The 25,832-nt window shown below is 41.4% G+C and overlaps 2 protein-coding genes across 2 annotated transcripts; one reads left to right on the top strand and one right to left on the bottom strand.

Moving 5' to 3' along the window:
- The first annotated feature begins 555 nt into the window (after window positions 1-555).
- Window positions 556-7,802, top strand: gtpbp1 (GTP binding protein 1). Its single transcript, XM_085352317.1, has 13 exons — window positions 556-909; window positions 2,420-2,531; window positions 2,669-2,849; window positions 4,471-4,654; window positions 4,905-5,069; window positions 5,206-5,329; window positions 5,488-5,602; window positions 5,686-5,830; window positions 5,923-6,105; window positions 6,291-6,426; window positions 6,630-6,808; window positions 7,001-7,162; window positions 7,638-7,802. The coding sequence occupies exons 1-13, from the start codon at window positions 715-717 to the stop codon at window positions 7,752-7,754; spliced, it is 1,998 nt and encodes a 665-aa protein (XP_085208443.1). The 5' UTR covers window positions 556-714; the 3' UTR covers window positions 7,755-7,802.
- A 2,123-nt stretch (window positions 7,803-9,925) lies between these two features.
- Window positions 9,926-25,241, bottom strand: sgsm3 (small G protein signaling modulator 3). The gene is made up of 21 exons (XM_085352316.1): window positions 25,065-25,241; window positions 21,239-21,307; window positions 21,014-21,099; window positions 20,202-20,265; window positions 19,356-19,567; window positions 19,126-19,233; window positions 18,754-18,897; window positions 18,435-18,630; window positions 18,160-18,305; window positions 17,728-17,961; window positions 17,408-17,590; window positions 17,071-17,226; window positions 16,918-16,972; window positions 13,170-13,219; window positions 12,819-12,971; window positions 12,657-12,727; window positions 12,382-12,430; window positions 12,160-12,245; window positions 11,932-12,054; window positions 11,658-11,718; window positions 9,926-10,959 (listed from the first exon to the last, which is right to left on the bottom strand). The coding sequence occupies exons 2-21, from the start codon at window positions 21,243-21,245 to the stop codon at window positions 10,876-10,878; spliced, it is 2,268 nt and encodes a 755-aa protein (XP_085208442.1). The 5' UTR covers window positions 21,246-21,307; window positions 25,065-25,241; the 3' UTR covers window positions 9,926-10,875.
- Window positions 25,242-25,832: the final 591 nt, after the last annotated feature.

Here is a 25,832-nt window from a genome sequence, read left to right as displayed (position 1 = left end):
AAGTGTACCTCTGGTGCAAATTACTGACCTCTGTCATCATTTTAAGTGGGGGAACTTGCACAATCGGTGGCTGACTAAATACTTTTTTGCCCCACTGTACATAGTACAGTAGTACAATGAAATTGGAAAACTGTCCTACGTCGGCACTACATATAACACAACACGACACGATATGACACATCACAACGCAACAAACAACACAACACAGTATATTAACTTAGTATAAAAAAGAAGAAGAAGTGTATGTGTATTGCACACTGTTATTATTGCACATGTAATTCAGGAATACGTGCTATTAGAGCCCTGTTGCCCTCTGAGTGTGAGGGGCTGATCCAGCTTGTAATCATATGAACGACCCCCTCACTGGTATTGGTCCACTGTTAACATTTTCCCAGTGACTTCAACTCTACTGGTGAATATGATGTCAAAACACACGGTTATCCACGCCCTCCTTCTTAATATTCAGGTGCTGGTAGGTTTCATTTTCAAACGCGGACAGACGGTACATAAGTAAGCGTTATTTTAATGTTAGTTAAAGCGCGGTGAGACCCTTGCTAACGTCATTAACTGTAGCGTAGCAAATATCTAACTAATACTGGAATTGACAGCTCGAGGTGCACCGGTTAGTGTGTATATGTGTGTGTGTTTGCCTGCCAGCCGTCATCACAACAGTTTAGAAAACCTGCAATTAATTACTGCAAAGTTGGCATAAAAATGGCATCAATAGCGGCGGCGCATGAGCCAGGCATTAGCCCAGGCTCCGTACCGCTGGCCGATGCTTTAGTCCCGGCGAGTATATTTGCTCCAGACCGTGGAGGATGCAGCGACGACGCCGGGGATGAGTGTTTCGAGGATGGAGACGTGCTCAATGGCGAGCCCGAGGATCGGGGGATTGACTTTACTAGCAAGGTAAAGCTAAGCTCGCCAAGCTAATGCTAGCTGCTGCTGTCAGTGAATGAATGAATGAGAAAAATAATGCGCCTCTCCTCTACAGCTATGTAATTAACGTTTTATAGCTACGGAGTATTTTTAAGCACCAAATATAACACACGAGTGATTTTTCTGGACACCGAGCTGCTTTTGTTGACACTAAACAGCTAGCAAGTGTTAGCAGTTCCAGCTAAAATAGCAGCGGAGCCCGGCGCTAACGTTAGCTGGACATAGAAGCACTTCTCAAAACAAGTGAATATGGTTCATCTGTTATTAACGGTTTGTGAACCCAAAACAAAAACATACGGGATAATAAAGAACAATGAGATAATATGGTCGGCTTTCCAGGGTACCAGCTAAAATACCCGACATGTTTTGCCTATAATGTGTACCTATGATATATATTGTTGGCTGTAGCTATATGTGCTGCTGAACCATTCTGATCAACTGAAAGTTGCTCTTAAATACCGAAACTTGTAGCATGAAAAAAGAGTTTTTGGCCTGACGTAATCCGGAATGTTTGAATGTAAGAGTGAAAGCAATCATGTCTTTGCCCACAGGTATTAAATTGCACGTTACAATGGTGTTTTTTGGTCCCATAAACACATTGCACAGAGTTGCATCAGGTAGGCAGTCCCTTGTTGACTTTTGGCTCCTGATAGTTTCAGCATGTTAGCAACTGATATGCTATTCTGTGTAGCAACTTCTCAATAACCCAGTCCACTGGGTACTATTCATCTAGCAGGCCTTTAACACAGCCCTTGTAGCTCCAAATGCATATCTCTTAGTATAAAGTATGATAGTACTATTACACTTGTAACCCGCCCTTAAAGGGAAAGCAATGTACTGCCACTAAGTAAAGTATGTTTCTGCTACTACTGGACCTAAACTACATTTCCTCAATAGTTCACTTATTTCATTTTGTGTGCGTTTGTTCTGGTTTCTTTTAAAGATAGAAACAAAAACTAGCAAATAATAATAAAAAAATGTTTGTTTAATCAGGGTCCCCATGAGCATCACGCTCATCCTTAGCTACTCTTCCCAAGGTCTTACACACTCAGGCCAACATTCACAACAAATAAACATAAAACAAGCAGGTTCTTCTTATACAAAAAGCATTGCACTTCAAGGTGTTTTTAGGTCCATATCAGCAGGGATAACAACACTGTGTTCATGTAACCTTGAGGTATGTCATGAGAAAAGAAGCAGCTGTGTTTGCAAGTTGGGTGATGCGTTCGACCCTGTCATTCCCTTCAGATTTCTTTTTGCTTACAGGGTATGAGAGTGTCCTCCAGTGAAACTAAAATGTCCCAAATAAGTAATAATGTTTGGTTCAATGCCTGTTCTTTTTTTTTAAACAACCTTACCTGATGCAGTCTCTCCCGGGACTGTTATTAACTGTTATTAGAAGAAGAATATTTGATTTAACAATTTCATGGCCAGTGTTACTCTTTATGTTTTCTCTCTTCCCCTCTCTGGAACCCAATAGCTGGCACTTGTTAGCCCAAATGGAGAGCAGTATGATTCGTTACTTCGGCAGCTACGAGACAGGATGGAAGAGGGATGTGGAGAGACTATTTATGTGGTTGGAATGGGCTCAGGTGAGAGATATATAAAAGCCCTTGTCCAAATTCCAAGGATACTGTAGTGTAAATTACGAGTCTCTCTCTTCCGCCTTTTCACCTATTCACTCTGTAACAGTTTGTAACACATCTGTTCTTGTTCTCCTCCTGTGCAGATGGTGGTGACTGGGGTTTGGATGAGAAAGATATGGAGGCCTCAGTAGCCACAGTTCACTCCATGTGTGAGCAGCTAGATGCTGACCTGATCCCTCTACGGGAGCGCAATGAGGCTGCCGGTTTGGTACGTGACTATCTGATACGGAGGCGTGTGGGTGAGCTGGACTTCCTGGAGGTCAGGTGAGCAGTAATGAAGTCACACTTACTTTCAACAGTGCACAGTGTGTTCAGTACAGGTGACATGTGTCCTGACCAGACTGTTTCAATTTTTTATCAGATAAACTACTGAAAAAACCCAGAGGCCCCTCGGGTGTGGAAAAAGTCAGGTGCACACTTGGTACAATTACAGCTGAGAATTTTAAAGGAAATTTAAAGAAATGTTTATTTTAAGCTAAATATTTATAATAATAATAATAGTCATAAATCACCTTGTAGATGTTATGAATATTGGTACTCTAGGTGGTTTACAACCTAGGTTTCATCTAGGAGGATTTTGGGAACAAACATACAGACATACATAAGCTACGATCATGATAGTGTGATGATGATGGAAGATTTCTGTAATTAAACCAATCCCAGGGCCGGGTTCCAAATCCCTTACTGACTTTTGTCCAGTGGCTTTGACCCGTGTGCTGTCTAATTATATGGAGGGAGTGCTTAAAAAACACCTCACCTCAGCTATTATGGATCAGTTGGCCTGTATGCAGTTAGCATGCAAGTCACAAAGGAGCACAAAAGACGCTGCACTGATACTACTTAATACAGTTACACATCGCTTACAGAAAACAGCTGATCAGGGAAGGATTATATTTGTCAATCTGACTTCAGCCTTTAATACAAGGACACATTTTATTGCAAGAACAAATAATAAGAGGGTAACAGTGGATTAGATATTTTGAAATTTATTGTTCGCAGAAGGTCTGTATTACTCATGTTGTCTAATGAAATAATTTGTAATACGGGGAACCTGTAAAGGTGTGTTTTATCCCAATTGTTATTTTCTCTTTATATAGATGATGTACAGCTACAGGATGGGAATATGAAGCTGGTGTAATATGCTGATTATATAACTCTTGTTGGTCCCGGTCATAGGAATACCAACCCTGATGATTTTGCATCATTGCGTAGGTTGGAGGAATGCTATAAATCTCTCTATTTGTTGATTAACATTGACAACACAAAAGAGCCTGTCTTGAATTACACAGGCCCTAAAACAGGTCTTTCATTTTCTGTTCAGTCTGTGGAAGTCATTAATAGGTTTAAGTATCTGGGAAAACATTGTGATAAGGAATTACATTTTGCAGCTAATGCTGATTACATCAATAAGAAAGTTAGTCAGAGACTGTTTCTTATGAGGAAGCTAAGAGGCTTTGAAGTTAGCGAATACGTTTTGGAAAGAGTAAATGTCAGCTTGATTGAAATCGTCCTCATGTTCAATACTCAGTCTGGTGTGGTAGCCTGACTGTGGTAAGTAGGAACAAACTGGACTGAATCTGAATTGCACTCAGGTCAATGTTATAGAATGCCTCTGGCTTGTAAAAAGCTATATAGAGGATGATTTGTACCAAATTCAATTAGTATGATGAATAATAAGCTGCAATATATTTTTATAACTTTACCAATGGTTTATGCATGTGTGTGTATGAATGTGTGCTGATAATTATCAGTTTTTAGTATGAATTGATAACTGACAGTTTTCCACCAGTTTGGACAATGAAAGTTATTCTGTTCAGTTCTATTCTGTTCCCTGAAGCATCCAGGGCTCTTTTTTCAACCTATATGGTATCCTTGTGTCTCTCAGGGTTGCAGTGGTGGGCAATGTGGATGCTGGTAAAAGTACTCTGCTGGGAGTATTAACACATGGTGAGCTGGACAACGGCAGGGGCTTTGCCCGCCAGAAACTATTCAGACACAAGCATGAGATGGAGAGTGGCAGGACCAGCAGTGTGGGCAATGATATCCTGGGGTTTGACCAAGAGGGACAGGTGAGTGTGTATGCTCAGTGCTTTACTTCTAAAAGAAGTGTAACTCTGAAAATGACTCGTGTTTTTAATGATGGTTCATATATTGAGTCATGAGGTGCTGAAATATGTTGACTGTTAAAATAAGTGTGAGAAGAAATGAGTTTGGTGAGGTGAACGTTAATAGTAATATGGAGGATCTACAGAAAATGTTGATGGAAGATGAAAGACTGTATGTTTACATAGGATTTCTGTTATTGTACTTGCTTCCCAGGTGGTGAATAAACCAGACAGTCATGGAGGAAGTCTGGACTGGACCAAAATCTGCGAGAAGTCCTCTAAGGTCATTACCTTCATAGACCTGGCCGGCCATGAGAAATACCTCAAGACCACAGTGTTTGGGATGACAGGACACCTTCCAGACTTCTGCATGCTTATGGTCAGAAAGGGGGAGGGGGAGGGAAGATGGTGTGCGTGTCTATGTACAATATCCATGATGTCCCAAAAATCGTTTTCTTTTTTTTTCTTTTTCATACAAGTGTAGGAATAAAATTCACTTTTCCCTTCCTTTCCAGGTGGGCAGTAACGCAGGTATCGTAGGAATGACCAAAGAGCACCTGGGCCTGGCTTTAGCTCTGAACGTGCCTGTGTTTGTAGTGGTAACCAAGATAGACATGTGCCCAGCCAACATCTTGCAAGGTAAGCCTTCTGGGGTTTTATTTGCTTTGCAATATTTCCTTATTATGCAAAAAATACATCTTCTATTAGCTTATATGCTGTTTATCTGCATTTTCACGTGCTAAAAAAATTACAGTAACAACTGAATAACTTGTGTGTTCTTCATTTCCTTCTATCAGAGACCCTAAAGCTGCTGCAGAGGTTACTGAAGTCCCCAGGCTGTAGAAAAATTCCTGTCCTGGTACAGAACAAGGACGACGTCATAGTCACCGCTTCAAACTTCAGTTCGGAGAGGTACTGGGTCTGTTGTTGCGAGATTCAGCAGCAGAAAGACAATGTCTCACTGTAAGCTACGTGTGTTTGTTGTGCACCCCCAGGATGTGCCCCATCTTTCAGATCTCCAATGTGACCGGTGAGAACATGGACCTGCTTAAGATGTTTCTCAACCTGCTTTCCTCCAGGACATCCTACCGGGACGATCAGCCTGCTGAGTTTCAAATAGATGATACCTACTCTGTACCGGTACTATGAACACTGATAAACTGCTCTCCCTAATGTATTTTATCATGTAAATTTAATGCAAAAAAACAGGTCATGTGTTGTTTATGTCTTAGGGTGTGGGAACTGTAGTATCGGGAACTACTTTACGTGGGCTCATACGCCTGAATGACACCATGCTGCTGGGACCCGATCCTCTAGGGAGCTTCATCTCTATTGCTGTCAAATCAATACACCGTAAGAGAATGCCTGTGAAGGAGGTCAGAGGTGGCCAGACTGCCTCGTTTGCTCTTAAAAAGGTAGAGAAATAATAAAATCATCCACTGTCTAGTGCAGATGCTTGGCATTGCATAGGTCAGTTAAATGTTAGCAGTTTTTTTTTACTCATTAGGCCTTATTGCTGGTCTTGAAAAGTGTTATTCATCTTGATAATAGAAGGGCAGTGAAAATGATGACATGTTTTGTCATATGCTTCCTTCCAAAGATCAAGCGTTCGTCCATAAGGAAAGGCATGGTAATGGTGTCCCCGAGGCTAAACCCACAGGCAACTTGGGAGTTTGAGGCTGAGATCCTGGTGCTGCATCATCCCACCACAATATCCCCGAGATACCAGGCCATGGGTGAGTAGCAGTGACACGCTCTGTGTGTGTTTCTAGAGTCACCTTAAGGCAAAGGCAGGACATTTCAGCAAAGATTTATAGCAAAGTTTCTAAATGACATTGAACATTTGTATGTATAAATGTTATGGGACTGAAATGGTCATTTTACAACCACAGTAAGCATCAATTCATTCTCCTTTACGTATATATTCCCCAACACTCAGTCCACTGTGGCAGCATAAGGCAGACTGCCACCATCCTGTCCATGAACAGAGACTGCTTACGAACAGGCGACAAGGCTTCAGTCCACTTCCGTTTCATCAAGACCCCCGAGTACCTGCATTGTGACCAGAGGCTTGTGTTCAGGGAGGGGCGCACCAAAGCTGTAGGAACCATCACTAAGGTAGCAAAGCCTTCTGGAAGCTGAAGGTTTATGTTGAGTTAATGCTACAGCGATCTGAGGATCATGAGCCAGGTTCTAAAGCTGTAGTTGGAAATAATATTAAGATTATGTCCAAAATGTAGAAATCATTGTAGGTTTATGTGCTCACAGATAGTTCTTTGGAACTAACGTGTTGTATCATATCATTTTCAGCTGCTGCAATCCACCAATAACATGCCATCAAACTCAAAACCGCCACAAATCAAAATGCAGTCTACCAAAAAGGCGCCGCCGCGAAAAGAGGACGGCACCGTGGTGGCCGGTGACGACGTGGGAGCAGCAGCTCAACCGGCAGCCTCCAACTCGACACAACCGGTGAGTCACAAGTCATTAAAAGTACTAAAGCTGTATGCTGTATGTACAAATTCTGTGTGTGCGCAGTAGTGCAGTTCCTGCATTTCTTCAGATTCTGATTACTTACCTCGAAGTTGCTGTTCTAACTTCTGTTTCCTCCTCCTCTTTTTTTCTCATGTAACATCTTGTCTGTGAATCTATACACTGCTTTGTAATATTTCACCCTAAATTTTAACTCACCCACATCACTCCTGTACACTCTCTCCATCTCCTTTGCTTTCGTGGCTGGCTCTCAAAGGGAGAGGGAGATGATGACCCTCAGTTAAAGGAGGGCAACAAAGAGAACAAGGTAAACTGTGTTGACAGAAAACAAAAGCAACAGTGAGGCTGAATTGTGGAGACTGGACTCTGGTCTTTGCATTTATTGTTGTTTTTGGCATTGTGATGCAGTGCAGCGACTGCCTTATTGAGCGGTTTCGTTCTATCTACGTTACAGCCAAAGTCTGGAGGTGGTGGAAGGAGAAGGGGTGGCCAGAGGCACAAAGGAAAAGGCCAGAACAGCAGCACCAACCCCACAGCAGCGCCTTCCTCATCGGGGATAGGGAGCTGCTGAAAAGCCCACGGGTCCCATTTCTTCCTGTCACTCCACCAAGTGTCTTCATTCCACACACCATGAAGGAAGCAGATGTTTGGAGCAAGACACTCTCCTCAGTCTTATTACTCCTCGCCTTTTTTAGTTTTATTGGGTTTCTGTTTTGTTTGTTTTTTTACACCAGGTCCCATACTTTTTATTTAATTATTTTTGAAAGGGAACACAGAGGGGTATGTCTCACACTAAAAGCATACACCTCCTAAGCATTTAATATCAGCTGCCTTTACCATTTCGAATGGCTTGGGTGATTGAAAGCAGTGTGGTTTTTGAGGTTAGCCTCACTCAGGATGATGAATATATTTAATTTTATCCATATTTTATGCGTGTCTGAAAACAGTCCTCTGGCTCAGTTTCAGGGGCAGGGAGGAAGGATAAACCCAAGACAAGGGTCCAATACCTATATTTACGAGCAGCTATTAGTGACACCCATGAATTCCCTGTGTATTTGCAATGATAAACAGTTGTACTATTTATACAGCATTAATTGCCTCTTAGTTTTACAGATTGGAATGATGTACAAAATGTATGCAAATCACAAATGTAGCAGTTGATTTAAGATTCTAGGTATACAGAAAATATAAGCTGTTTTGTTTTATAATTATTTATTTGACATGCAGAACATTTACTCTTGGATGGTCTTTATCTTTTGAGATAAGTTCACTTGCACACCTAGATTCAGTAGTATGCGTCATTCTTCCATCGTCGGTCTATATACAAACCTTATAATAGTGTTAGTACCAATACAGCACAGTTTCTCACTTCAGCAGCTGCTACTGATTGTAATACTTGCCGTACTTGCAGTGCTACTTGTAATTCTCATATCCCATGTGTTATGGCTTGTTGCTGTAGACATATTGTGACATTTTAAATCCCTTGCTACAAGAAAAGAACCATTAATAAACACAGTTTACTGAACTTTTCAACAGTGCTGGCTATTGTGTTTCCATATTTTCAATATTTCTGACATTATTTGCAGTAATATTATTTGCATGGATGTAACCCCTCATTTTCCATCAAGACAAGCCCACACTGCTTCAGCTATGTTGAGGCCTGGGCTCTGGGAAGAAAAATCCATGACTGACAGCATTCTATTGTGTTTTTCTATCCAGATGTGCTTTTTTGGGGGCACTGTATTCAAAATCATTGTTATGTTGAGGTTGTTGACAGATGCTTTCCAGATGGTACTAATGCTTTATAAATCCATCAATATTGACATGATCCCCTACACCACTGGCTGAAGTGCAGGTCAAATCCTTACAGTTGCCACCAGTTTCTACAGATGCCTGCAGACACTCACTGTTGTGCCTCTCTCCAGACCTCCTATGTACCAAACGTTTCAAATGTGCAGGTATCACTCCATCAGACCTGTTGCCACTGCCTTTCTGTCCAGTTGTTGTGTAACCCCAGGCTTTTTCTGCCAGTTTCCCTTCCTCAAAAATGGCTTCTTGACAGCCAGCGATTCTTGAGACCATTTCTGACGAAGCTTCAGTGAACAGTAGATGAATCAACTGCAGAGCCAAATGCAACTCTAGCCCTGTCAGGTCTTTGCTGGAATTTTTTCCCCTCTTAGTTCAGAAAAATTACTTTCAGATACTGTTCTTCTGTTGTCATTTTTGAGACCTGCCACTTCTTTTGTGCCCCTTTTGTCAATCTTCTTAAGGACAGATTGCACACCTTGCAAACCTTTGGCTGATGGATTCACTTTGTTGGCTATTTTATGTCTGCAAAACTATTGCTCAAGACCATTTCAGAAAAGTTTAAGTCTGTTTCATTGGAAGCAAAGTAAGAAGAAGAAATGTGGGGTAACTCAATGTTTTGCAAAAATGATTTGCCAGGAGAATAGATGTTTTTCTTCAGTAAATCTTTAGTTAAATTTTGTACAGCAGGACTTATGGATTGGTGAAATATTATTTACTGTAAATGATATTAGTGAAAAGAAAGAACTGTTAGTTTGACAATTAAGTAAAAAGTCATGTAGACCTAAGAAACAGCTCTAAGTATTTTCTTTAAGTCTAAGGGATAAAAATCAAAAGAACAAAGTCAAAACCTTTGTCTTAAAAACAGTAATGAACATGTTTCATTACATGTAACACAGCTCACTGAACTTGATACAGTTTATTTTTGGATGTTTATGTCAAAGCTAGAGATCAGTCTGGTAAAATACAGATAAAAAGTCCTATGTTTGAATTGCCTTAATGGTACATATAGTCACAAGAATATACAAAAAACATTACAAAGTATAGACTTGTATGTGTAGTTATCTTTTATACATATATAGGTGTAACACAAATTATCTGCTTCATGTACATTATATTATACAAGACAGACGTTTTACTACCACTGCTTAGGTAGCACACATACCCATAGTTTTATATCACAACTTCACAAGGCTTTACTTGGCATGTGCAACATTTAATGAAGTATTTTGTGGAATTTGTGATACTGAGGTAAAATACATTCCACTTGAAAATAGTTTGTAACTTTACAGCTTTGTGTTTAGTAATGTTCTAGTTTGGCCTTAAATCTTTAAAGGATGATGAGGATGAAATTTAGGATAAGGTTACAAAAACTTGTGTTCGTCATGGCAACATTATGAGCAGAACAAAAGAATAGATTGTATTTCTCACCCACTCATGCACCATGAGCTTCAGGTACTGAAAAAAAATGCTGTTCGGTCATATGTTGTAGTCTGTCCTGTCCAAACTCTTTCTGTGGCAGGAGTGTGCAAGATGTTTATATAGATATATTAGATATATATGTATTTTAAACCTTGCAGTGAAACCTCCAGTACTGGGTATTGATCCGTTTAAATTATGTACAATGATGTGCACATGCTTCAGCCAACACGAGCCAGTTGAGTTTCAGTCATTTGGGTGTTACCATTGTCCAAAACTGACACAGGATGAGAGGGTGAACCGGTTGGTGAAGTAGTCACTTCTTTTAGCAGGCTGACAGTAGTGTCTAGATTTCTTGTCTCTGCACTTTTTTTTAACATTTAAAGAACAAACAAAAAAAAACAAAAAAAGGGCTAAGCTATGACTTTGAGACCAAGTTGTAGGTTTCAGCCATTTTTGCTGCACATTTATCCATCAATGTCCCAGCTGAACAGGTGATGTTTCACCAACATATCCTGCACTCCCTCTTTCAGTGGCTTCTGCTCCTTTTCCTGGGACATAAATGAAATGTGGAAAGCTTTTACTTGAAGTCAAAAGTTAGTAATGCATCACCTGACAGAAACACTAATCAGCAATTTTAATGAAAATATGTTTTATTATCTGCCTAAAAGAATATTGCCTTAATTAAAAAACAAAACAAAACAACACAACGAGTTACCATCTGGAGTCTGAAGGGGAAAAAAAAAAATCATGATACTGACCGCACATGATGACAGTCAGCATAATAATATAGAAGTGAAAATCAGTAGATCTTATAGAGATGCAGCTTTTTTTCCCCCAGAGGAGACAGTATGACTTGCAGGAAGGAGATGGCAGCGTGTCACTAATAGCACTAGCAACTGCCATTTCTAGTCTACTTCTACAGTGACATGGAAAATTTTCTTCTTTCAAAGATTTATTCTACAAATGTGCCACCTCACTCTGAAAATGAAGGGTAAAAGAAGACAAAGAACACTAATACCTACGCGAATCTACCGATAGTTTGATGAGCGACATTACCTAGAGATCCCAACTAAAGAGGTGATGCTGAACCAGCACTTCCATAACTTCTGCTTTCAGAATAGCAGACTTCTGAAACAGTATAAGTCATAATGTTTTTCGTCACTTAGTTCTAACAAGTCGTCCTTGATAGTAAGACTGGCTCACAACCGCTCTATATTGAGAAGCTGTCACATGCTCCTTGACTCACCTCTTTTTTGTCGGGAAGCTCACAATCTTGGGAGAGACTGAAGGCAAACTTTGACAGGACCCTGAAGAGAAAACAAGTTTGTTAATCATTATCCTGATTGATACACAGCTTCACTTTGTTTAACTTTTACCCTTCAAGCTTCTTTCACATGTATATTCCTGTTTTTACACGACTGAATTCTGTGTGGAAAATGCAAAAGATGGCTCGTGGATAAGATACAGCCAACTTCAAGAATTTAACACTCGGGAACCATCCATGATTTGAGCAGACTGACCTGAGCTCACACTTGATTTGAACCCATCCGGGGCTACGAAGGAATGACCATGGGTGATACCATTTTTCTACAGCCGCCATGCTGGAGCACAACACCTCCAACCATAAGTGCAGCACCTGCTCACTGAAGAGAAACATGTTAAGATTCAGACAGACTCGGTATGAAAATATGATTCTACAGAGTGACTTTGATGATTTCAATTCCACATGCATGTGTGATGAAACTTACTTCAGGCCAACACACACAAGAGACCTAAACTTGACATCCATTTGGGCATGTGCTGCATCATGGCTCATGTTGACTGACTGCACTGCCTGAGAAGGTAATCAAAGGGAAACAGTCATGCACTTTATCAGTCCTCAGTGCTACACGGCAACTTTACAGACTAGAAGCTAAGCCTCATATTACTGACAAAACACTTGGTTATTAATAAATAGAGTGTTCACTCACTCTGTAAAGCAGCTCCTCTGGCGTTAGTACTTTTCCATCTTCATCTAACCTGGTAAATCCCAAAGACAACCACTTGTTACTTCCAAATCTCTACTAGCAGTAGTGCAAAAAGCACACAGTGCACTGAGCATACAGTTAACGGTAAATGGCCCATTTATGTTCTTAACAAAGCATCATGCAATGCTAATTAAAGTCAAGTGCATCCCTGATGGCCCGTGGAGAACATTACAATTTGGGTTAATATAGCAAAGAATAACACTTTATGTACACCTCACCTGTAGGTTTTACACAGGACTAGCCTTGAGTAAACAGAATTGAAGTCCCTCTCTACCTCCCTGCTGGCCGCCTGAGTAAAAAGAAGAGGATTTAATTTAAATTGTCAGTTTGACAGACGCATGTGTGATACATGGTACTATGATGACAAAACGTTTTCCTACCTCCTCTATGAATAACCACGGGTGACATGGCCCTCCAAGTATAGATGGTTTCTTCAGACCATGCTGAAAGATAGCCTTCAGAGCTGGACATAGAGTCCCTCTGGCCAGGTCTGTCACTGCCTCTGTCACAGAGTCGTCACCTGCTAGTGAGTACTGAAGACATGTACGAGATCGTCAATCACTGTTGAAGACACTGTATGATTCGACAGTCAGGACATTACAATAATAAAGAAGCAAAGACAAAACCTGGTGCATAGTTGATGACATCGAACACTGGAAGAAACATCAGCTAACTGGACAATTTCAAAGTGCTTAGCTTTAATTAAGAGAATAACGTAAGAATGTGCATACCTCCTTGCTCCTTTCATCAAGGATCTCAACAAACTTTGCTGGAAACCAGCCTGTTAAAGACAAAATTTATCATACAGCAGATAATTACTTACTGATCTTTTATATCAGTTGTTTCTATTGTTACATTTTACTTATGCATTTACTTTAACTTGATTCCTTTTATAATTTTATCCTATATCTTTTACACAATTTTACTTATTTTGCACATTTTTATTATTATCACTTGTATAATTCTTTACTTTGTTTTTCATTTTTAAATGTGGAATGTAAATACATCTGCCTTTGGATCAGCTTTTTAAAATTTTAAATGTGCTAGATCAATAAAACTTTTTTGGCTCTTTATATTAAAAAAAAGAGCTCTTTATATAAAAAAAATAGAAAAAAAAAAAATTAAAAAAAAAAAAAAATATATATATATATATAAAAAAAACACCCAGCACGCCCCTGCGGGCGGTTTATCCTTCAAGCTCGGGTCCTCTACCAGAGGCCTGGGAGCTTGAGGGTCCTGCGCAGTATCTTAGCTGTTCCCAGGACTGCGCTCTTCTGGACAGAGATCTCCGATGTTTTTCCCGGGATCTGCTGGAGCCACTCGCCTAGCTTGGGAGTCACCGCACCTAGTGCTCCGATTACCACGGGGACCACCGTTACCTTCACCCTCCACATCCTCTCGAGCTCTTCTCTGAGCCCTTGGTATTTCTCCAGCTTCTCGTGTTCCTTCTTCCTGATATTGCTGTCATTGGGAACCGCTACATCGATCACTACGGCCGTCTTCTTCTGTTTGTCTACCACCACTATGTCCGGTTGGTTAGCCACCACCATTTTGTCCGTCTGTATCTGGAAGTCCCACAGGATCTTAGCTCGGTCATTCTCCACCACCCTTGGGGGCATCTCCCATTTTGACCTCGGGACTTCTAGGTTATACTCGGCACAGATGTTCCTGTACACTATGCCGGCCACTTGGTTATGGCGTTCCATGTATGCCTTGCCTGCTAGCATCTTGCACCCTGCTGTTATGTGCTGGATAGTCTCTGGGGCATCTTTACACAGCCTGCACCTGGGGTCTTGCCTGGTGTGATAGACCCCAGCCTCTATGGATCTTGTACTCAGAGCTTGTTCTTGTGCTGCCATGATTAGTGCCTCTGTGCTGTCTTTCAGTCCAGCTTTGTCCAGCCACTGGTAGGATTTCTGGATATCAGCCACCTCCTCTATCTGCCGGTGGTACATACCGTGCAGGGGCCTGTCCTTCCATGATGGTTCCTCGTCTCCCTCCTCTTTCTTGGGTTTCTGCTGCCTGAGGTATTCACTGAGCACTCGGTCAGTTGGGGCCATCTTCCCAATGTATTCTTGGATGTTCCTTGTCTCATCCTGGACTGTGGTGCTGACACTCACCAGTCCCCGGCCCCCTTCCTTCCGCTTAGCGTACAGCCTCAGGGTGCTGGACTTGGGGTGAAACCCTCCATGCATGGTCAGGAGCTTTCTTGTCTTTATGTCAGTGGCTTCTATCTCCTCCTTTGGCCAGCCTATTACCCCAGCAGGGTACCTGATCACGGGCAGGGCGTATGTGTTGATGGCCCGGATCTTGTTCTTACCATTCAGCTGACTCCTCAGGACTTGCCTGACCCTCTGCAGGTACTTGGTGGTTGCAGCCTTTCTAGCGGCCTCTTCATGGTTCCCATTTGCCTGCGGGATCCCCAGGTACTTGTAACTGTCCTCTATGTCTGCAATGTTGCCTTCTGGTAGTTCAATCCCCTCAGTTCTGACTACCTTCCCTCTCTTTGTTACCATCCGACTACACTTCTCCAGTCCGAACGACATTCCAATGTCATTGCTGTATAGCCTGGTAGTGTGGATCAGTGAATCGATGTCTCGTTCACTCTTGGCATACAGCTTGATGTCATCCATGTACAGGAGGTGGCTGACAACTGCTCCGTTCCGTAGTCGGTATCCGTAGCCAGTCTTGTTAATGATCTCACTGAGGGGGTTCAGGCCTATGCAGAACAGCAGTGGGGACAGAGCATCTCCTTGGTAGATCCCGCACTTGATGGTAACTTGTGCTATGGGCTTGGAGTTGGCCTCTAGTGTTGTACGCCACATCCCCATTGAGTTCCTGATGAAGGCTCTTAGGGTCCCATTGATCTTGTACAATTCTAGGCATTCCAGTATCCAGCTGTGGGGCATTGAGTCATAGGCCTTCTTGTAATCAATCCAGGCAGTGCACAGGTTGGTCAGTCTGGTCTTGCAGTCTCGGCTGATTGTTCTGTCTACCAGTAGCTGGTGTTTTGCGCCTCTGGTATTCTTGCCAATTCCTTTCTGTGTCCCGCTCATGTATTGACCCATGTGCCTGTTCATCTTAGCCGATATGATGCCTGACAGGAGCTTCCATGTAGTACTGAGGCAGGTTATTGGTCGGTAGTTGGAGGGGACCGGTCCCTTCTTGGGGTCCTTGGGGATCAGGACCGTCCGGCCTTCAGTTAGCCATTCCGGGTGTCTTTCGTTAACTAGCAGCTGGTTCATTTGTGCTGCCAGACGCTCGTGGAGTGCAGTCAGCTTCTTCAGCCAGTAGGCGTGAACCATGTCGGGCCCTGGTGCTGTCCAACTCTTCATACTGGAGACCCTTTCTTGGATATCTGCCACTGTGATGGTTACTGGACCCTGTTCAGGGAGGTCGCTGTGGTCTGCCCTCAGATCCTCTAGCCACTGAGCATTGCCGTTATAGGTTGCATCCTTCTCCCATATGCTCTTCCAGTATTGCTCCGTCTCCAGCCTTGGTGGTGCTGTTCTCTTATTGTTCCCTTGCCACTGAGAGTACACCTTTGCTGGTTCTGTGGAGAACAGCTGGTTTATTCTCCTGCCTTCTATCTCTCTGGTGTACCTCCTCAAGCGGCTGGCCAAGGCTGTGAGTCTTTGCTTGGCAGTTTCCAAGGCCTCAGGTATGGACAACTTGCTGTATTTCTTAGGCACCTTATTTGTCGCACCTTTCTGCAACTCCGTTAGTTGGCTAACCTCCCTCCGTGCTACTTTGATCTTGCCCTCTAGCCTCCTTCTCCATGGAGGGTACTGCCCCTTGTGGCTGTTCAACTTGTAGCCAAGCATCTCACTGATCACTGCTGCCGTATTGTAGATCAGCTTGTTAGTGTCGGTAATCGTGGTTGTAGGTATTGCCCGTAGTGCTGCATTAACATCATCTAGCAGACCTTCTGAGGGTACTTCACGTAATCTTGGTAACCGGCTACGGGGGATCCAGGTTTCAAGCTTGGCCATGATCCTATTTTTCAGGTCAGTTCCTCTCGCACTCAACGATCCTTCTCCTATCGCACTTGGGGCTATGTACCCAATCTCGGGTGGGGGTGATGATATCTCCCCCCTGACCTGGCGTCCTGACTCCTCCTTGCCGTAGCATTTGTGTTGTACCTCGTCAATCTCTAGCTGTGAGAGCAGTCCCTTCTTTCGAATGTTGGAACACTGAGCTACTAGTTGTTTCGCCGTCATTGTGGATGTTGGGTATCGAAGAATCCATAGGTCCCTCATCCTATTCATGTAGCCCCTTCCGCCGGGGTTACTTGTGTAGTAGCATTCCAACAACGCCCTGTTTTCGTCCCTTGCCCACCGATGCCTTCTTATTTTTTTTTATATATATATATATATATATATATATATATATATATATATATATATATATATATATATATATATATATATATATATATATATATATATATATTTTTTTTTTTTTTTAAATCCCACATACCTCTAAGGCTGTTGAGTTCACCAACCCAGCAATGTTCGTCCTTTTGCGAAATAATCTGAGCGACAGAAGAATACAGCAGGATGAGACACAGAGACCAGACGGCGTTAAAGCTGTGCTTCTTTTTTGCCAGCATTTCTGTAAATTATGACTCACAGTGATGATGTCATTCTTTCTAAAGCCCAGTTCATCATCATCATGACGCTCAAAGTCTAGCAAAGCCTTTGCTCGTCTCCGTCGGTTGCGAGATACCACAAGAAAGTTTTCATGATCCCGCTGATGACTCTCCATGGAGTAGTCTGGAGTCAGATCCTAGACAGAAAAAATGGAACGGATCGATATGAAGTCAAAATGTGAGAAAATAATAATCTTAAAATTAATTCCACAATTTGGAAGTATTATAATGCTACAGACAGCAAATGAAAGTACAGCATGGCTGATGCTCTGTTTATTTTGGTTGATTGGTAGTTCAGAACAGGACATAAACACTCACAGTGCTGGAGTGGCGTGGATCCAGACAATGGAAGTGCTCTGCAATGCGGGTTATGGCCTCTCGCAAGGAGGCCACCAACTCAGTCTGCTTTATGTTCTTTGACTTCAGAGCTTCTGCCTCATCCTCCCCAAAAAGCAGGGAGGTCAGGGTGGATTTCCTGCGCAGCGACTGCCTCCTCACCACCTAAACATTTATCAATAAAATCTCAATTTTTTCCCCTCTTTTTGTTTAACAAAATTTTTAGAAGTAAATATACAACTCCTACTCTCCCTGTCTAAACCACATGACTAATAAATTATGCCAATACTATAATGACTGACCTTGTTGAGATTGGTGTTGAGTGTTGTGTTGTTGCCATTGCTGAGCTGTGCCTGTTCATTTAGGATGTAGGCTAGGTGCTTGTGTCTGTGAGCTTCCAGAGTTTCTTGGGAGAGTGTCCCTGCTAGCCTCATAGCCTCCCCTAGAACTGCAGGTGCGTCTCTCAGCTGGCTCGGCAAATCCGAAAGAGTATTAAAAATGGATGCAGAGTTCTCTGATGACACAAGTTCCTCCTCCTGGAGTAAAGAAGTAAATTAAATAAGATTAGGATTAGGATGATGGCTTAATCTTCCATCCTAATTGCTCTCCCCCAAAGAAAAAAATCTAATTGGTAACTGCACACACCGACTAAAGAAAACAATAAATGTAAAGCATTCAAGAAAAATACAAACTGCAAGAGGCTATTGAGATTCAGCAGAAGTACTGTGGCTAACCTTAATCTTGAGCATGCCCAGTGTCACCTGGAAAAGCACAAGTGACCCTTCATAGAAGAGCAGATCCCAGATTCTTAGGAGCAGACGGATATCCACCACACTGGCAAATGATGTCAGGAACCAGTGCAATGTGATCAGTGACAACTCTGGATGTTCAAAAAAAGAAGATGATGTTACCTACTGTATACAATGTACAGTATAGGGTGCAACTCACAACCCTTTTTCCACAACCCAAGGACTAAACTCTCATCATCTTTCTTGATGCTTGATCCTACCTATGTCATGCTCCTGCAAAAGGCGGTCAAGGGCCGGCAGGTACTGAACAATAAGTTGGCGGAGAACTCTCTGATCCGTTTGAACGCCCAGCAGAGTGGAGGAAAAGTAAGATGGAGGAAGAAGATCTTCGATCAGGGCGCACATCATCCATAGTGCATCCTCCTCCTCGAGAAAGAGCAACAGGCAGGAAACAACCTGGATGGATGAGACAGATATGAGAAACAATGAGAGCGTAAAGAGGAGAATACCTTCTATGCTGAATCAGCTGCTCTGAGTAATGTAACTGATCAGACAGACTCTCTATGTATGTGTTCTTACCATGCCAGTGCCCTGACAGTACCCAATGTCAGGGTAGAGCCATGCTAGGCTTCTCAGTACACGTCTCAGCCTTGGCACTCCAACACTGGTCAGACTATTGAAACACGCATTGGTTGGCATAGTCCGTAACAAGTCCTTCTCTATCTGAGGGACAAAAGATTAAGATGGGATCATCCCATTATTATTTGAAAGATCTTTAAGGATTCTGCAGAGCAAATGAAGAAAAATAGTGCAAAACACCCTAATGCTTGAAGTCTAATCTCCAAATGTGTCAGACAGATTTGTTGACTGTGTTTAGGCAGTACTTTTTGAACTTAATAATAATAATTACAATAATAAGTCTTCACACATTTATACAGTTAGGCATTTTACCTGTTTAGCAACTGTGGTGTCATCATTAGAGCTGTTCTTGATGATTTCTCTGTAAGAGATCTCAGAGGTCCTCTTCTTTTGAAGGGCTCCAGACAGACGCATCCAAAGCTAGGAGAGGAGGGGGAAAAAAAACGATGTTTCAGTAACATCACTATATAACTAGCTTGCTTTAACAGTATTTTAGACTTCTAGTCAATGCTACAAGAAACAACACTGATGGTAAAGCTTACCTGTGGTCTCATACTATGAGGTATTCCTCCTAGCACCAAGGAATGCAAACGCTCAGAGCGTGGAAGGACAGGATCAATAAGATCCCAGGTCAGGTCACCTACTGTGTGGTTATGGGTGAACTCCAGGTGGGCTTGCCAACGCAGTCGCTGCTGGGGGTCTTCACGCTGGGGCGAGCCCTCAGTGCCCAGCCAAGACTTAGGCTCCCCACCATCTAAGAGAAAGTAATATATTCAGCCTTAACTTCAGCTTTAGTTTGTTATCTGTGCAGGCTCTATATTAAAATTGTTATAACTTACAAACTCTTGGATTAAGGAGAACAAAATAATGGAAAATGGTACCAGCTACAATACTGTGGGCATTCACTGCAGAGATATGAAAGCTGCTTCACTTAAAACAAACTCAGCTGAGTCTCCAGGAGGACTGGAGAGAGTAGTCTACTTTTGCATGAGTTGTCAACCAGCACACTTCAGAGAAGCAGAGAATTCTGCTTTCATCATTCATGACATTGGAACCATAATTGTGTGTATTTGGATTGTTTTTTAAAATCACTAAAATTTGGCTGATAGATTAACAAAACCTTTTTCTGGGGTTTAAAACTCAAAATACACACTCAAAGACGATTCAATAAATAGCCTTCTTCATTGTCATAATAGGTCAAGGCTGGAAAAACCCTGAGATCACATGCACTTCACCTACATAATAGAGCTACTATGCTCATATCTAAAAAACAAAATTTTTCCCTACTGCGATTCACCAAATGATGATAAAAAAGTTTTAAGACAGAAAAGAATTGTCTGTGTGTGAATGAGAGAGAGCAAAAGAGAAGACATGGATAAATGAAATACCCTCTGTGTCCACCCTAAAGCCAAATTCATCATACTGGAGTTCAGGCTGCTGTGAAGAGTCTTTCTGCAGAAACAAAACAGTGACATGCATTTAATCGGTGAACATCTCATAGTAGAAACATGACTATATCAAACAAACGTGGCTATAAAGAAGTGAGATTAATGGTTTCAGTGCCATTAAAGGAGCAGTGTTTTAAACTGATGAGATCACCATGGTAACTTTTGCTGAACAACGTTACCGTCGCCCAAACAGGCTACAGTAGATGTTTTAGATATAAACCGGCAGCACAAAAACACATTTTAACTACGTTTTTCCTCTCAATTTAAAAGTAACCTCAGATACATTATATACAAACCTGTGGGTTATTTAATTGGTGATTTAAAAACTAAATATTTAAGGTTAGTCGTAAATACCTGATAATGAAACTGATAGAACACAGAAAACAAAAACGATAAGTCTACTGATATTCATACCAAACCAATTCATGGATTATACACAATCAAAAACTTTTATTTCACTTTGATTTGGGCAAACACTAAAGGGAATTCCACCCCTCTTTCACTGTGGGACCATAACCTTGAATGCACTTAATTTTTTTAATATATTCTTTATTAACCTCCACAACTCACATCTTTAACTGAAGTAGGCAGCAAGCATTTGATTAGTCCATTTTTTTGTTGAAGAAAACTAAATAAAGATGGATGTAGATGTGTGACAGCCTTTAATATTTTTTTCTCAATTTCTAAAATCTGAAATGTTCGATTTCTCAAGAAACTTGTTTTATCAACAATGTGGGAAACCATATTCTTACTTGATGGTACTTGGCCAAAATGTCCTGGGGCCACATGCTTGGGGTAAGAGCCGAGAATGGCCCACCAGGAGCTGGTGTGTAGGTACCTAAAAGAAAAAAAGAAAAAAAAAAAAGGTCTTATTATATCCATCTTTCTATTGCTAAATCCACACACACACACACACACACACACACACACACACACACACCAAAGTTCTGCAAAGAAATTACATTTTGCAAATATACCTGACATTTTGATGATTGAGTTCAATATGGTGGGACACCTGGGAGTAAACAAGTCAGCAGATAGCCACTCTATAGGAAAGAAACAGGTGCTGAGAATCAGTTGGCAGTTTAGATCGTCAACATTTGCATATTTCAGAACGATGCTGAAGCTAGTCAGTCCTCCAGCTGACAGCACTCCGTATGTTTGTGGGAAAATCTCCAGACACATAAATGACCTTTACAACCACTAACCACATCAAATTAGCAGACATTATAAATGTGTTTGTCTTCACTGTTTCAGTAGCAACTGTAATGTTTGAAATCCTTCGGATACCATAATCAGTTACTCAGGACCTCAGTCCATTTTGATACTATCCAAGTTACTATAATGTAAACCTACCTAACTGCTAAACAAATACGCCATTCTTCAAACCAATCAAGTACAAAGAAATTGTCCAACAGACCAACAACAATGTAACAAGCAAGGCAGTGCCCCTTCTTCTAGAACGAACTCCAGGACATGCAGAGCTTCGGCACAAACACAGAGAGGAGAAAAAACAAACAAAAAAACAAACAAAAAAAAAACAAAAAACCACGAGATAAAGAGAATTCTTGTTTCTCTCTTCAAGGCAATATGACTGCTGTAATTACCAGAGGCTAACTATTCTACTAAACTCTTTGTGTATGTACAAATGTGTGTTGTGATGCTCTAAATGTAGAGCGCACATCTTGGGGTAAAATTAACATTCTGTGAGAAAACCATAAAATGACTTGCGCCTACAAACACACAACAAAGACTTAACATACCATGTATTTATGAGCTTTTGTCTGCAAGATTTTAGCCTTTGCATTAAAGCTAAAAAAAGTGACTGTTTAAGCATATAAATAAATTACATGGCAAATATTGGCAATGAAGGGGAGCAAAGTGGGCCATCCCTCTACAGCACTGCGACAAATACCATGATCTCATCTAACTGTTGGTACAAAGTTGTTAACCTCAGTACAGCCTTTCTGTGTTTTAGATATTATCATTAACAATGGTGTTTCCACAGGTTAATATTCACAACTTTAACTCAGGTTCACACACTTTGCACACTATGTAACTGCAGTGGGTGAACCTGTCCTTCACCCACTGTCTGCTCCGGTATAATATCCACTCTAATAACAATGTAATAAAATAAAATAAATAAATAAAACAAAAAGATTAACAAGAGAAGTCTACAGAGAGTCTGTATATGTTTCGCCCTTAAGGCATTCAGACCATGATTCTGCTCACTATAAAACAAAACAATCAACAACAAAATAAAAGGACATTTTTCTAAAGTCAGAATGGTCTAGAGGACACTGATTTATTTACAGCCTTTGTGTGTACATTTAAACAGCACTGTGCTTGGGAACAACCCAACATTTTTCTGGAGGATTTGTGATGAAATCTGACTTTAATGAAAAGATGCAGTTTGTATTTTACCCTTTACAAAACAGAAAGCTAGAAAACTATTCTTGGAGTAATTGTGCGATGATTCTGGCTCAATTTTTCTAAGTAATCACTGCAGCATTTCTAACAAAGTACAAGTCACATAGGCATATCAGGAAGATGTATGTGTAATGGCCGATATATGGTTATTGGACAACTTCAAATATCCCTCTAAAATGATGGATTCTTGCCATTAGCATCTAAGAAGATTTCAAGTCTCAGTTCTGTCTTTTGCATACAAATAGTAAAACACTATATATGGTTTGTGTTTGATAGATGTTTTGTGGGCAAATACAACAAACGAGTTGTTGCCCCAGAGAAGAAATAATACAGTATATCAGTAAGACAAACCACTACTTGGAATCTAAGCAACTACAACCATAACCTGTGAAAAGAGGCTCGCCTGCATGCAAACACGCTGCCAAAATGATTCATTCTAGCAGCAGGCTTGCGGCATGAAGGGAGATTTAGGACTTAAGAGACGAGAAATCAATTTGAGGTCTGGAGGACGGCCAAGTGTTTTCAGGGAAGCTCTGTCTAACTGAGGGAGGCCTGGGATTTTAGAGCATCTCCTTTACAAGAACATTAACAGTTTAAACACCTGCCAAAGAAAACCAAACATTACAAAATCCATCCTGCAAACTGTTGCACATATCAGTAATCTGACAGCAAAATTCATCCGCAAACCCAAAACAAACATAACGAGCAAGTTCTGAGTAACCCACTATGAATCCTTATTCTCATAATATCAATCCTTATTCTCAGAGTCATCGCAGAATGCGCTCTATACTACAAAGAAGAACACCAAGTTTGCAAACACGGATACATAAAATACGATTGTGACTCTGCATGTGATTAATAAAACACATCGAGTATTTTAGATTTTGTCGAGAAAGGCAAAACTTGGGCAGAAACAAGTCACAACTTTCAGGAAATGAACAGAACTAAGGTGACTTGGAAGTTAATGCTCTCACATGCATGTGATAAATGGAAATCATTAACTTGTTACAGTTTTGTTCTCCCAAGGATGTAAACAGCACAGACAAATCAAATCACTTCATCTGAGGACCTTCCTGGACCTATAACAAAGGGTCTTTCATGCTTTTTTCCTCTCCAAACAAAATAACATCCTTTTCACTGCGGAGGTGTGGCTGTACTCACAAGTGTTTGCACACACACTGGTCAACACCCTGTTGTAAGAACACCAACAAGCAACATCCTGCTGTGCAAACAGGCCAAGAGTATGCATCGTGCACAGCAAAGCCCTTCCTTTTAAACACTATAAGGAAGCTCTTACTTCTACTCTAATTAGAGTTTGTGCTGCCCCATCAGCCTGCCCAATCAGCTCTACCCACTCCACTTCCCCTTACACCTCCCCCAGCTGTCCCTTTCACTAACCACAACATTGGTGACTCATGTCGCCTCCTCACCAAAGGAAGAAGAAGAAAAAAAAAGGGTGTCGGTGTATGCCAGAGCATCTCTGCCTTGTGCCCAACAAATCTAGCTTTGGCTGAAGAATGACAGGCGCACACCTTCAGTCTCATTGGCAGTCCATCTGTGTGTGTCTCCCCTCTTACACACTGGCATGCATCGCATCTAATTATAGTCTCAGTTAGACTTACGCACACATACACGCAAAGGGATGCTCGTGGAAGGCCACTTCTTTGAGTGAAAGTGCTGGAAACTCCCGTCTAAATACCCTTACTTCCTCGTTTCAATGGAGTGTAAGGCAAGAACCTGCAGGGAATAGGCGCTGTATGACAAAAAAGCACTGCATCACTCTTGTCAACATCTATCTGCAACACCTAAGCTCTGTTGTCAGTAAGCCATAAGGTTATGCATAAGGCAACAAGTGACTCTCCTGCGTCTGATAGCACTACGAGGCACGTTTGAGTGTAAATCATCTGTTGTGTTGGTACAGACTGCAGAATCTGTCAGCTTTGTATGTGTCATCGTTAAACCGTTCAGCTGACCCAGAAATGCTGAAACGTTAATGGTAGACCACACGTGATGCTACCGACTCACACACACACACAAATCTCACTGAATATTCAGTTTTTTTTATTAACTTAAAGATATGTATGAAGCACAATGCTCAGAAATGATTCAATTATTGTTACGTCAAACCCCCAGCTGACGTCAGTTGCAGCTACGAGACAATAACACAACATTTTCTTTCCTTAAAAAACACCCCCATCAGGGACAACACATTTGGTCAACACCACAAATGTTATCAAACAATAAGCCATGAAATTTAACGCTCATACATTCATATTGACTTGTCAGCTGTTAGCCAAACATGCTACGTTTAGCTTTTAGCTAGTAGTTAGGTGCAAAACGGTGTACCACGGAAGGCCTGTCCGATTAACTTACCGTGACATTATTCTAGCGAACGCACGCTAAGGTTTCTGGAGGACGTGCCTTTTCGTTTTTCCCCTATAGTTTTAAAGAGAAAACGCCATATGCTATGCCATTGCCATCTCTCGCCTCGGACGTAAGACTTCCCAATACTGTGCACCTGCTAGTGGCGACGTGTAACTCCGACGTATTCTTACGCCCTGTAAGGCTTTCCCAGTTCCTTTTCCATCGTGGGAAGTAGCGCCAGATCCCGGAACTACAATTCTCAGTCAAAAATATCCTTCCGCAGGTGGGGAGTAGGTGACGCAGGCACACGACGTATCTCTTTTTTGTTCCATTCATTCATTCATTCTTTTTTTTCTTTTTTTTGATACTCCCTTACCTCATTCAGACCAGCTACGAAAACAACCAGACACGTTTCAGAACAGTGCTAGTCATGACGGGTCAACCAGTAGCTGTTATGGGAGTTTGTGCTAACTCCAATTGCTTGAGTTGTTTTTTTTTTTTTTTTTTTCAAATAAACCTCTTTAAAAATAGGTAAAGACAGAAACTGCAAATGAGAAACCTCAACTGTCACTGCATATATCACTGTTATTTCACAGTAATTAATGTTTATTTAATTTATTTACTCTTATTGGTATTAAAGTGTATTCACGCACAATACAGCGTATTCCACTGTCCCTTCTCTTTCCTTCTTTCTAATATTGTTAAGCATTAGACAGCAGCTTAATTTTTAATCTAATTAGCTGCTGATTGAAGCCACATCACGTTGCTCTTACATGA

This window comes from Diplotaxodon limnothrissa, linkage group LG4 (assembly GCF_057381915.1).
Source record: "Diplotaxodon limnothrissa isolate DT_005_m linkage group LG4, D_limnothrissa_male_GT1.1, whole genome shotgun sequence".
Classification (NCBI taxonomy): Eukaryota; Metazoa; Chordata; class Actinopteri; order Cichliformes; family Cichlidae; genus Diplotaxodon; species Diplotaxodon limnothrissa.
This window is presented reverse-complemented; position numbering and strand designations above follow the sequence as displayed.

Bases quoted from the DNA above. Each gene is read 5' to 3' on its own strand.
- gtpbp1 (XM_085352317.1), top strand. From the start codon at position 715: ATGGCATCAATAGCGGCGGCGCATGAGCCAGGCATTAGCCCAGGCTCC. The intron at 910-2,419 runs GTAAAGCTAAGC...GGAACCCAATAG, and splicing joins GGATTGACTTTACTAGCAAG to CTGGCACTTGTTAGCCCAAA. The intron at 6,106-6,290 runs GTAGAGAAATAA...TTCCTTCCAAAG, and splicing joins CCTCGTTTGCTCTTAAAAAG to ATCAAGCGTTCGTCCATAAG.
- sgsm3 (XM_085352316.1), bottom strand. The intron at 18,898-19,125 runs GTAAAATGCCTA...TTTGTCCCTCAG, and splicing joins ACACCACAGTTGCTAAACAG to ATAGAGAAGGACTTGTTACG. The intron at 12,972-13,169 runs GTATGCACATTC...ACATGTCTTCAG, and splicing joins TTGATGAAAGGAGCAAGGAG to TACTCACTAGCAGGTGACGA.